Source organism: Ruditapes philippinarum, unplaced genomic scaffold, assembly GCF_026571515.1.
Source record: "Ruditapes philippinarum isolate M1 unplaced genomic scaffold, ASM2657151v2 ctg6283_1_1_1_1, whole genome shotgun sequence".
Classification (NCBI taxonomy): domain Eukaryota; kingdom Metazoa; phylum Mollusca; class Bivalvia; order Venerida; family Veneridae; genus Ruditapes; species Ruditapes philippinarum.
Genome location: NW_026854320.1, coordinates 74,762 through 87,230, shown reverse-complemented (window position 1 = coordinate 87,230; position 12,469 = coordinate 74,762). Strand labels below are relative to the sequence as shown.

Below are 12,469 nucleotides of genomic sequence, written 5' to 3'. Positions count from 1 at the left end.
AAAAAGGATAAAATGTAAACATCCCTTTAGAATATAAGTCATAAGTATCTGTCCTTGTCCAAATTCTGCGACCCCCTCTGGTAAGAAACTTGTTGATTCACCATGCACTCACAAATGTACGGCTTATCTCTCCTTCAATATGCCTTAATATAAAGCATCACAGTTCTATTCTGTGTCGCTGAGAAATTTGATCGTCATTTTTGTGTGTTTTCTTTGTTTATTTTGCATTTTCAATTATCAACGTTATACACTCCTTCCCACAATCAGTAAAGTTGTAAAATCGTGTTTTCATTATTAATGTAAAGTGGTCCAGTCATTAGTGTCAGATTCACGCGGATAAATTGCACGTGCTGGTTTAAGCATCAAGCCTTCATACTTGTGTCGTGTCAAGTTTCATGAAGACTACCAATACTTATTACTAATAAGTACAATTTTGTGAAGGGTACACAATTAATAAATATTAATTAAGCGATCTAACCTATGACAGTAAATATCTAGAGAAATTAGTCAATTACTTGTAAGTTGTCAAAATGTCCAGACTTTTCTCTTTCTCCATTAGTAAGGGAATATAGAACTATGATACTGAAAATATTAAATCTGTCATATTTTACATGAAAATCTAAACCTGCATTATGGAGGTTGAAATATTTCTTATAAATATAAAATAAAAATAGTTTATATATTATATTTTATATTTTATTAATTAATTTCTTATCTTTTTTTCTCTTATTTTTTTACTTTATTCCTTTTTTATTTACTTTCATTAATTCGTTAAATTCTGTCTTTCTTTTAGTCATCTGCTGGAGGTTTGACGTTTTATTAAATAAAGGTGAACAACTTACTGTGTTAAAATGACACATTTTGCGCATAAATTTCGCTACGGCGAAGCACCTTTAAACTTTTATATGGAAGTAATTGCATTTTCAATAACTGCTATGAAGTTTACGCGAGAAGATTGATATTTTTATTTAAACTTTGGATCGGATTTGTAAACGATATACAAAAGGATAGAGTGGTAAATAAAGTGTTGTATGCGTCATGCTTCGCACTGCGTCGTCGTTATTTAAAACCAGTCACCCGTGTGAAACACTAAACCTAGTCCATGTGGAAAATTGTGTGTTATTTGTGGCAAATATGTGCTTAAACTTGGATAGTTTTAAACGAAAAAGGACCAAAAATATGACCGTAGGCTAGTTAGGAAATAGAGAAATTTGGAAAATGTACTGTTTGATCACCAGTTGATGGATATTTTAAACAGAACTTCTGTGAAAATGGTATGTACAAAAGAATACGTGTGTTTTATATTTTGTTGTAACCATCTTAATATTGTACTTAAGTGTATTGAAGTAATTCGATAGTCATAAATCATCAGAAAGAAAAAAGAATTATAAATAGTCGTTGTGAATAAAAAACAAACTTGAGTGATTTATAGACTATTGAGGAAAGTGTGTGGGTTTTTTTCCGCCGATTGTTACATTAAAGTTCAGTTAAAGATTAAAGAATTTCGGTTACATGAGTTCAAAGCCCGACACGGCTGCCCATTCGTTGGGGTGGTTTTGTGGGCGACATTACATGTATTTATTCGTGTCTCATACAAACTGGTGGTAGTGGGAGTTGACAGTGAGTTAATTAAGAAGTGCGTTTTCACGTACAGATCGAGGGCACGTGCATATTTTATTTATTAGAAATGAAACACGATGTAATTCTAGTTGATTGTGCGTATATACAAATTATATTAAAACTGTTTATACTTTATAATATAAGGCCATTGGTCCAATATACAATGTCAATATGACATTATTATACATGTGTAAACATGATAAATAAGCTGTTAAATACATAATACGTAATATTATAATGAAAACTATTTCTTTATTGTACTGGACATGCCCTTGTAAATTAAACAGTATTAAATTGGTGACTTAAAACTATGTAATTGATATTTTGTTCAGTAGTTAGTAGATTGATAGTATATAGTGTAACAATATTAATATACAGTTAACACAATATTAGGTGGAAAATGTCCGGTGCCTGATTTTATAAGCTCGATCTCAATTCTTATACTAGTAACGTGCGTTTGGACTTTTAATTAAGTTACGGTTGTCGAAAGTATTATAAAAAGTTCAATCACTTTACGGACGTTATACGAGGAAAACATATTAATCGTGCTACATGCAGGACTCGAGCGTACGACCCCTAGGTTAAGAGACAAACGTCTTAACAGCTAAGCCACTGTCCTCTTCCGAATAAAACGTACATAAATATATTGTAATCGTGTAAGGTACATAGTAAGGCATGCAACAATGGAAAGATAGCTCAAACAAGTGACTTTTGATTTGTGGTTATGTTCATCTCGGTAACTTCCGTGACCTGGTGGCTTCAATCGCTGACGTCAAGTTCAACACTATGGGTTCGATCCCCGCCCAACCGGGTCTTTGAATTCTTTTTTCTATTAATGATGCTATTGAGGGAATATAAACAGGTACATTTAATTTTACAAAATAAGGATGGGACACATATGTAAATAACGCTGGAAATATGACCATTACAATGTCCTAATGTCTAACAATCTAATCGACATTATGCTTTTCTTATAACTGCAATTTTATCAAATTGAGGAAAACAACTAAAACTTAAGTTATAATTTATGAATAAAATAAACTTTGATTTAGTTTCACTCGAAACCAGGGGAAATAAATTATGTGTAATCTTAAACATGTGCATTGTGACAAATAACCAGATCTTTTAATGTCGATAAAATTGAAACCGTGTAAATCAATGTATGGTATGTAATAAACATTGCCATTCATCATTACAAAACTGATCATTATTCGGCAATTAAACACTACAATAGGTAATTGAAAAAGCGTTCAATGACACCGATCAGTTTCGGTGTTAGTGATATTTATCGTATGCAACTTGATGAATGTCCGACAACTTTGTAATGAATTTTCCATGCCACAAAAATGTTGAAAAAAAAAACTGCTGATATCTTTAAAAAAAATTTGAAAATATGCTGAACATGCAGTTTCAATATCACAGTTTTCACTACAGGCCAAAGAATGTTGTCTTTACAAACCATATGGCCAGGACTTATAGGACCTTAATTGTTGCGTATCATACTCATATGTCCCCGTAACATGTTCTGTTCAATCTCACTTTCACATGTTTTGTTCTATCTCTCTTTAACTTGTTTTGTCCTATCTCAATTTATCCAGAGACATAGATAACATTATCATAGATGACATTATCTATGTCTCTGCTTTATCATATTATTTCCTATCTCAGTTATGTAATTTACAATGTCGTCAATCGACACACGAAAAGGCGAAGTGACATCGCGACAATGCGAAACGACGCACGATATTGCGGAGCGACGTATATTGTCGCAACGTCATGTCGCGTTATTTTAATAGATTAAAAACTGCATTTTTTACTTAGTATTGTCGTGATGTCACTTCGCAGTGTCACGTGTCGACCTTTAAGAACGACAGGCGATACTGCAAATAGTACGATAAGGACGTTGTTAAAGAAAAAAATGAACAGACTGACTCGACAGTTCCACTGAAACCGCACGTGTTTTCCCAGATAAGATTAATCTTAAAACGAAAAAATCAATGAATTTGTTCCGACAAAGAAATTTATAAGACAAATACTGTTATTGTAAACATTGGGGAAAGCCATGTCAATATTACAATGTATGAAGAACAAACTAATATTTAAATATTGACTTAGTTCTGGCCATCCATTATTTGGCTTAAAATAAAGTATATTTAACTTTCATTGATGTGCCTTTTCCGTTACGAAAGGTTACGAGTTAGGTCCCGTTGAGTACAAAATTTAATGCAAACAAAAGTAAATGCTTGTTGATGATGTAATGCATTGCGCCATGGTGACTTACCTTTTCTAGTATGGAACGTCTATATAATTTTGCATATATGCACACTGAAGAATCATTTACGGTTACTTTGAACAAGATGTAAATCGCTTTTCAATCTTCTTATATAGACCATATTTTTGTGTGGGAAATTTTCAGAAATTTATAGCCCTATAAAACTATTGCCAACGCATTGATAGACACCTGAACTATTTGATGTACCTCGTCGATCACCCATGATAATAATCACAATGGCGGTGGCATTGGTAGTTCAACCTCCGGATCACGGCAGTAAGCCACATTGAAAAAAATAATCGCAATTGCAACTTTTCGACTTTTAAACAATAGTATGAACACACAAAACGGAATCGGTATTTCGGTTTAACCTACGCTACACAAAATAAACATGTAAACACGTAATAACTAATGGTTTGACATGATTGAAACATATCTCGCTATGTAATGTAATGTAAATCTAAAGACATTAATGTAAAGTACATGTAAATTATTAATTTGCTGATTTTTACGTTTTAACAAACCGGATCGATGTATAAATGACTTAGTTGTCGGACAGGATTCGATTTTAATTCAAATCGTATGTTTTTATATTTCCTCTGGATGTTCAATTAAATAGTTTTCATACATTGATACATAAAATGCATAAAAAAACCCAACACACACCCAAGCCACCACAGCAGGGCACCCAGGAGGCACCAAACCAAAACCGTACAAAGTTTACATCAGCTGTGTTTGTTCAATTCAAAAGTCACGCGGCAGAACTATTTTCAATACTTATTGTTTCCGAGATTATTATTGGTAACCGGCTAGGTGTTCCGAATGATGTAAACCTTTACCGTAATAAGACGGAAAATGCCTTAAAAAATGCGATTGGTTCACGTAACAGGTGTTAGCTAAATGAAATTTATCGTATTTTTTCTTAATTTTACTTTCTTTATTTTTCAGATTAAAGTTCTGCAACTTTTCGTCAAAAGGAACTATCAGTAAGTATACATATGTATATCTATCGGAAAGTTTCAGTAACTGAATGCTATTTGTTGGGTCTCCAGTAAATTCTGCTTCGCTGCTGACCCCTTTAATGGTAATCTCTGTGTGTGTTTGGGAAAAGAGTTTTTGTGTTATTATCCAATAAGAGTCTTTGTACATTGTCCATAAGAAAACGATTGTCAATTGGCAACATATACAACGTGTAACCACCATAAGACATGAAACACCGAAAATCTTGCACCCTTTTTTTGGCTCAGAAATAAAAAAAATATCTTTAGCAAGCATATATAATACATGTATATCACCCGTAAACATTTTTGGCAACAAATACATTCCGAACATCTCGCCAATAACCAACAAGTAAAACGGTTTCCTGCGGTGAACATTTTTAATGATATAAAGATATTTCATTTAACTATTTTCAGCATTGTTTGGGGGAGGGGGTTAAATAAACGCGCGGTTTTATCAGGAATATAGTTGACAATAATCGATAAATTTAGAAGAAGGTCTTTGAAAACTGGTGATCGTTGATGGCCGGAGAAGGTCGAACATAAAACAATTATTTCTTTTTAAGAAAATGATTAAATAGGACCATTTTATGAATAATTCCGAGCAAAAAAAGTAAACACACAAGTTTACGCAGAAAATATCTCTATTTATTCTGGTAGATGCCACTACGAATATTTTAATTTTGTAGATTTTCAGTATAAACAATTTATTGTTTGTAAAATTTGAGATACATATTAAAGAAACATTGATAATTTTCAAACACATCATTCAAGTTTTTCCACCTTAAACGGTAAAATAATTATAGAAATTTAGAAATATCACGTAATAGTTTTTTGTTCTTAATTAGGTGTCACTCTGACTATTCCCTAGAGGTAAATCCGTAACGTACCGGCAAACGGTATTTAGCCAGGTTTTCGAAAAGGTCAATTAACCAATCATGTACGGTTTACAGATCACATGCTCCTCCATGTACTGAAAACAGGTCACGTGCTCCTCCATGCCTCAAAAGTAAAACGCGTACCAATACCCTGCGGTCTCCAGACCGCAGGGAATAATATATCTGAAGTTTAGCGAGAAAGGGCAAAAAAGTTGCTATTGCCGGCAAATAAATAGTGTATATTTTAAAGGGACTTCACTACGGCTTTTTGACATTACGGACTGAAAACAATTTCTCGAGATTAATGGTCCATTTGACGTAGGTCTAGACAAATAGCTTGTGTGAAAAATTTCAGCTAGTGTGAAAAATTTCAGACTTTTTGCTTACTCCATTTTTTCCAGAATAATTATTCTAATTGTGAAAAATGACCCAAATTTGGATAGCGTTGCAACGCTTTTCACTAAAACCGGACAAAGAACGGCACGAGACAACGATTTTCAATCAGTTATATGTTTATATATCTTTCTGTTTTAAGTGCCCCTGCTGATGCATGTAGGAAATCCAAATTTTATGTTATTAGGCTTTTTGGATCTAAGTGGAGTTCCTTTAACATAGATGTACATTGATTTGTACATGTACATAATGGTTATAGTGATATACATCCCGGTCACGTTAGGTATTATATTACGTCAAATAAAGTATCCAATTTATACACCACAAACCTAATCAAGGGAAGATTGAATATTGAAAAAATTGCCCGTAGCTTTTTATATATACAATGTATATACTATACAATGCATTAATCAAACGAACGGTCCAGTGGTTTATCCATTGTTGTCTATGTAGATGCTAAGATATTTCTTACAACAGTATCAAATTGACATTTAAACTACGCGTAAAATACTTACAATCCTCATAAAATCACTTTAAAGGCACATGAAGTCACAGGAATGAATATTAGCAGCGTTGAATGTATAATAAACGTCCATTAACGTCAATGTAGCAAAACGTAAATTGTCTTTCATATTAAATGCTTAATCGCTTCAACTTTAATTACTAATGGCCAAGTGGCAACAGTAGCAAAAGATGGTTTAGATATATATTCAATATAAGTACCATTTCAAAAACTGTAAGAAAAAACCCAAAAATAAATATAACAAAGCTTGTGAGAAAATAAAAATTACAGTATTTAAATCGGCCTTTAAACAATAATGAAATGCTAGAAATGCTTTCGTATTGTGTGTTATTGACTGGACACACACTTTTTGAAAATATAATACCAATTAGCACCGACATCTGGACAATACGTTCACTACGGGGGATAGAGGGGTAGAGAGTCCTGACTTTACCTTCCATATGCCCTCGCACACTAGCTTTGTTTTGGCGCCACAGTAGCGACAGTATGCTCAACGCCCAGCGCAGTGCCATTCTGCGGATATTTTGCCATCTTTCTGTCTCAGCAGTATGAGGATTTGTTTTACCATGGGCTTTTCCTATTCATATATCTTCTTATTTGGTTTTTGCTTTATTGAACAGTTTGAATTAGTTACTTTAATAGATTTAGTCTTACATGTTTGCAGTTACAATATAAGTTGCGTTTGGAGATACTTTCATTGTACTAATGCCTATGCTATTGTAGTTAGTAAATACTTTCTTTAACGATATAATTATGTATTTTATTAAGCGTCCAGTTGATAGATGTTTGCTTTCATAAATTTTTATCAAGCGTCGATAGATGTATGCTTTAATATATCTAAAAGCGTACGCTTATCAACTGCATAATTTTTAATTCGCCAATCTTTAATCAAGCGTTAAGTGCGGTGCATATTATGGCTGCAACTTGATACCAAGAAGAGACATTGTTGATATGTTACAAAAGCAATACCATGCCTGTACTTGTGAAGATTTGTTTTATCCAATTAAAGTTTATAACTTGATTTTACAGGCTGATATTGGTTGCTATTGTGTTATTTGCTGTTCTGTCAATCAAACTGCCCCCCTCGTCTAGTCAGTATTACCGCACGCCTGAAGATCTTTACCGTCAACTGCAGCTGGAACATTCTCCTTTTAAGGTATACTTTGTGTAAAAAAAATACTAATTTACAAATAATGTTTGTTTCATTGTTGTTTTCCTCTCTCCATTAATGTAAGGGAAGCCGTAGCCTGGTGGTTAAGGTGCCTGCACTTAACCAAGGGATCATGGGTTCGAGCCCTACTTAGGTCACGACTATGTTTCTTTATATGACACCAGTACTGGTTAGTTTCAGGAAGCGGACTCAAAAGTGATTAATATAAGTTGCAAGAACTTGTTTAGCAATCGAGTTTTAATTAGAATGTAAGGGTCCCTTTTTGGTGGATCTGGACACGCGTCACCCACGATTAGGAGTCCATTGCTAAACCTCAATACTACTCCTTTGTAGTAACTTTCTTGTCACATTTACAAGTGAATGAGCCTTATGTTTTCGTATACACATTTATTTCAAATAACAGCACTCTTTGAGTATCGATACATACATATAGACAATTTTAAGCACTGACAATTTAAGTCTTCAAGTAAAATGATGATTTTAAATGAAACTTGCGCCGAGTCACCCACGGTGCGAGTAAAGTGTCGTACATCTTTTAGAAACTTTTAGAAAAACATTGCAAGATTTATTAAACTATCTTATCGTTAGGAAGGTAGTTATAGTGATACTTTCACTTGTATTGAATTAAGTATGTTACTTTATAATTTGTATTTCAGGTGTTTCAGGTGTACTCAGAAGAGTGTGAAGGAAATAGACGCTACCGTGGCATTCTCAAAGTCACAAGGCGTAAGTACCACGTCACGAGGGGGCATTAGTGTAGAAACATTTCAACCATGGTAGCTTCCTCACATGAAAGAACTCCCTATACACTGTTTTCGTCTGGAAAGTAGCCTAATTTTATAGTGATACGTGTTACTTCAATTAATAAGTATGTATGTACTTTGATTATCAGGTAGTTTCAGGTGATACGTCAGAAGAGGTGAAGGACAATAGACGCTACCATGTGGCATTCCTCAAAGTTCACAAGAGCGGAAGTACCACGGCACAAAATATTTTTCTAAGGTAAACTTAAAAGGACAAAAACTAACCCTATTACATGTAAATGGTGCTAATAATTAGACTATTCATCTTTCTTTTCGAATAGTTTTTTAAACAGAATAAACAGAATGTCGTCTGTTTTATGTAGCGAACTTTAACTCATTTTTCTTCTTATTGCGAATAGTTTTAACCGTAAGCCTACCTACTGCAATACTGACTGCAACAGATTATACACAAGGGACCAGTGCAGACCAAGATGCCGTGCAGTCTGGTCATGGTTTTAACTGTTCAGTCAGTACAGTCAGAGTGGTACAATACACGCTTTTTTTAGAATAAATAAGATTTTAACACAATTATGTGAATAAAAATTAAAAAAAAAAAATTTAAGCGGTATTTTATCGCAAATGTTTACAATATAAACTACAATCGTAGTATTTTTGTACTTTCAGGTTTGGATGGGGGCAAAATCTTACATTTGTCCTTCCCCCGGCTCACAATATGTTTAGATACCCAAACATCATTAGTCTCCGGGAATCATTGCACGCGAATAATACACTGCCGCCACCTAGAGGCAAACACTTCGAGATGTTGTGTAATCACGTGATCTACAACCGTGATGCATTTCGAAGTTTTATGCCAAACGACACTTTTTATGTTGGAATTCTACGAGAACCATATGAATTCTTTAAATCTACTTTAAATTATTTAAAGCCTGGGTATTTGTATAACAAAATAAAAACGAACATCCCAGCCTCCGACTATCTGAAAAATCCACTTAGATACGAACCAAAGAGCGCAGTGTTTTCATTTACGAACAACCGAATGGCGGTGGAATTCGGCTGTCCGGAAGACGTCGTGAAATCAGGTGACAAAATGAAAATTGTTGAATTTGTGAAAAATGTGGACGACGATTTTAATCTAGTCATAATTGCTGAGCAATTTGAAGAGTCTATTGTTCTAATGCGTCGGTATTTACGCTGGTCAACAAAGGATATTCTATATTTAGATAAAAATATTGCAAAACATAAAAACGAAACGAAGCTTGTCGGGCCTTATGACAGACAGATGTACAAGCGTTGGGCAAAGGTTGATTATGCCCTGTACGAACATTTCTTTAAGAAACTTCGTGATCAAATTCGAGAAGAGGGATACGATTTCGATGATGAATTGTTACATTTTAAAGAAATTCGTAAAATGACATCAGAATTTTGTGGTGGTGACGCAAAGAAAACTGGCGCCAAATTGGTTGTTCAAAAATCAAAATGGAGTATTGGTTTTGAAGTGACTAGTGAGGATTGTGACCTTCTTAAAACGCCAGAAATTCCTTTTGTTCAAAATATACGACAAAGGCAATATGGTTCGAGAGATATCTAGTGGGTAAAACATGTTAGAACAACAATTTTTGATTTTAAGTGAATCTAAAGTCCGTCCCATGTTTTTTAAAATCCATTGAGAATATCTAAATGTATTTGTGTATTTTATTAGTTTTAAAGATTTTTACTGGTTATATGGTCCAATAAAAACGGATGTAAGCTTAGATGATCAAGTATGCTTGGTCACACAGCTGTTTTATACACGGTCATTTACTATAGTAACCTATTCAAAGTATTTTCATTGAATTTTTATTCTAACTTTTATTTCTTTGATTAAAATGAATTAAAATTGATGCTGCCGTTCATAGTCATGGTCCAATGGATAATCGACGTTACAAACGTGCAGTAAAATAAATAAGAATTTTACAGCAACACTTGCATGTATATTTTTACGCAAACATTTTAAACATACATGTATTTGTCTTGTCTATATATCTTTGAATATTTAAATTCTATTTAAACAAATTTCAGTGTACACTGTTAACATTAAATAATATAAAAACATTTGTTGCATCCTGGTTTAATTGCTCTAACATTGTGATAAAATCTTGTTAATGTAAATTATAAGATTCATTCTATTTTGAGTTAATATGATATATCTATATGTTTACTGACAGCTTATGATTATGCTTGATCGAATTTTAAGTCACACCTTTACTGTCAAGGTCATTTGGTGCTTTTCCAGCTTTACTAAGGAAGATGTCCGTGAGTTATTTCATACACAAGCAGGCATCTGGGTAGAACCCCCGGCATTCCGTAAGTAAGCTGGATAGTCTGCTTACATGAAAGTGTAAAGTCCCTGAGCGGGATTTGAACCCACAGCGGTGCGAAACAGGTGGTATGAAGCCTCACGGACGGCCCGTTCTTCTACTAGTGTATTTGTTAACTGGCGAGTAAATTGTATTCTTATTTCAATTGATGTATTATAAGATTTCGCATTATTTAAAATATTACAATCAAATTATTTTATGTAGATGTCAGCGATTTGTGATTAAATTTTTAACCTTGATGTTCTGCTGTTACAAGTGTGTATTCTAAGTTTAACAAGAGCCGTGTCAACATGGCCATCCCTCGCCGAATGTGTTTGCTCATTGGAAGAATATATATGTAGTAGAGCAGAATAATTCAATTTTAAGAGTTCTTTCGGTAATGAAAACTGATGGCTGAAGTGATTACAGATTTGAACCTATGTGAATACTGATGGCTGAAAATAACAAAGGGCAAAAACTGAAAAAAATGCAGGGTAAGTTATCATTCTTGTGTGCTGCACTCCTCCTCAATGAGATCTATCAACCTATGAAGTTTCAAGTTGATATCTCAAAGGCTTTTATAGTTATGCTCTGGACAAAAATTAAGCATGAAAAATAACAAAGGACAATAACTGAAAAATCATGCAAGGTAGAGTTATCATTCTTGTGTGCTGCACTCCTCCTCAATATGATCTTTCCACCTATGAAGTTTCAAGTTGATACCTTTAATACTTTTTGAGATAAGCTCCGGACAAAAAGTATGAAAAATAACAAAGGGCAATAACTCAAAAATTATAATGGGAAGAGTTATCGTTCTTGTGCACAGCATTCTTCCTCAATAAGATCTATCCACCTATGAAGTTTCATGTTGACATCTCAAAGACTCGTGAGTTATGCTCCACTCAGGTGAAAAATTAAGTATAAAAAATTACAAACGGCAATAACTCAAAAATTATGAAGGGTAGAGTTATCATTCTTGTGCCCTGCACACCTCCTGAGTCAGATCTATCCACCTATGAAGTTTCATGTTGACATCTCAAAGACTTTTTGAGTTATGCGTCACTCAGGTGAAAAATTAAGTATGGAAAATAACAAAGGGCAATAACTCAAAAATTATGAAAGGTAGAGTTATCATTCTTGTGCACTGCACACCTGAGTGAGATCTATCCACCTGTGATGTTTCATGTTTATATCTCATAAGCTTTTTGAGTTATGCTCTGGACAAAAATTAAGTTTGAAAAATAACAAAGGGCAATAACTGAAAAATTATGCAGGGTAGTTATCATTCTTGTGCACTGCACTCCTCCTCAATGAGATCTATCCACCTATGAAGTTTCAAGTTGATACCACAAATACTTTTTGAGATATTGTGCACTGCACTTCCCCTCAATGAGATATATCCACCTATGAAGTTTCAAGTCGATACCTCAATACTTTTTGAGATATGCTCCGGACAAAAACCAACCCACCAGATTTTCTAAACATCGATTTCATATAAGCTTACGGGGGCGATT

At 33.9% G+C, this 12,469-nt stretch overlaps 1 protein-coding gene across 1 annotated transcript; it reads left to right on the top strand.

The window, feature by feature from the left end:
• Nucleotides 1–984: 984 nt before the first annotated feature.
• LOC132739806 (galactose-3-O-sulfotransferase 3-like) lies at nucleotides 985–10,631 on the top strand. Its single transcript, XM_060727614.1, has 5 exons — nucleotides 985–1,274; nucleotides 4,841–4,878; nucleotides 7,714–7,840; nucleotides 8,748–8,857; nucleotides 9,283–10,631. The coding sequence occupies exons 1-5, from the start codon at nucleotides 1,242–1,244 to the stop codon at nucleotides 10,205–10,207; spliced, it is 1,233 nt and encodes a 410-aa protein (XP_060583597.1). The 5' UTR covers nucleotides 985–1,241; the 3' UTR covers nucleotides 10,208–10,631.
• Nucleotides 10,632–12,469: the final 1,838 nt, after the last annotated feature.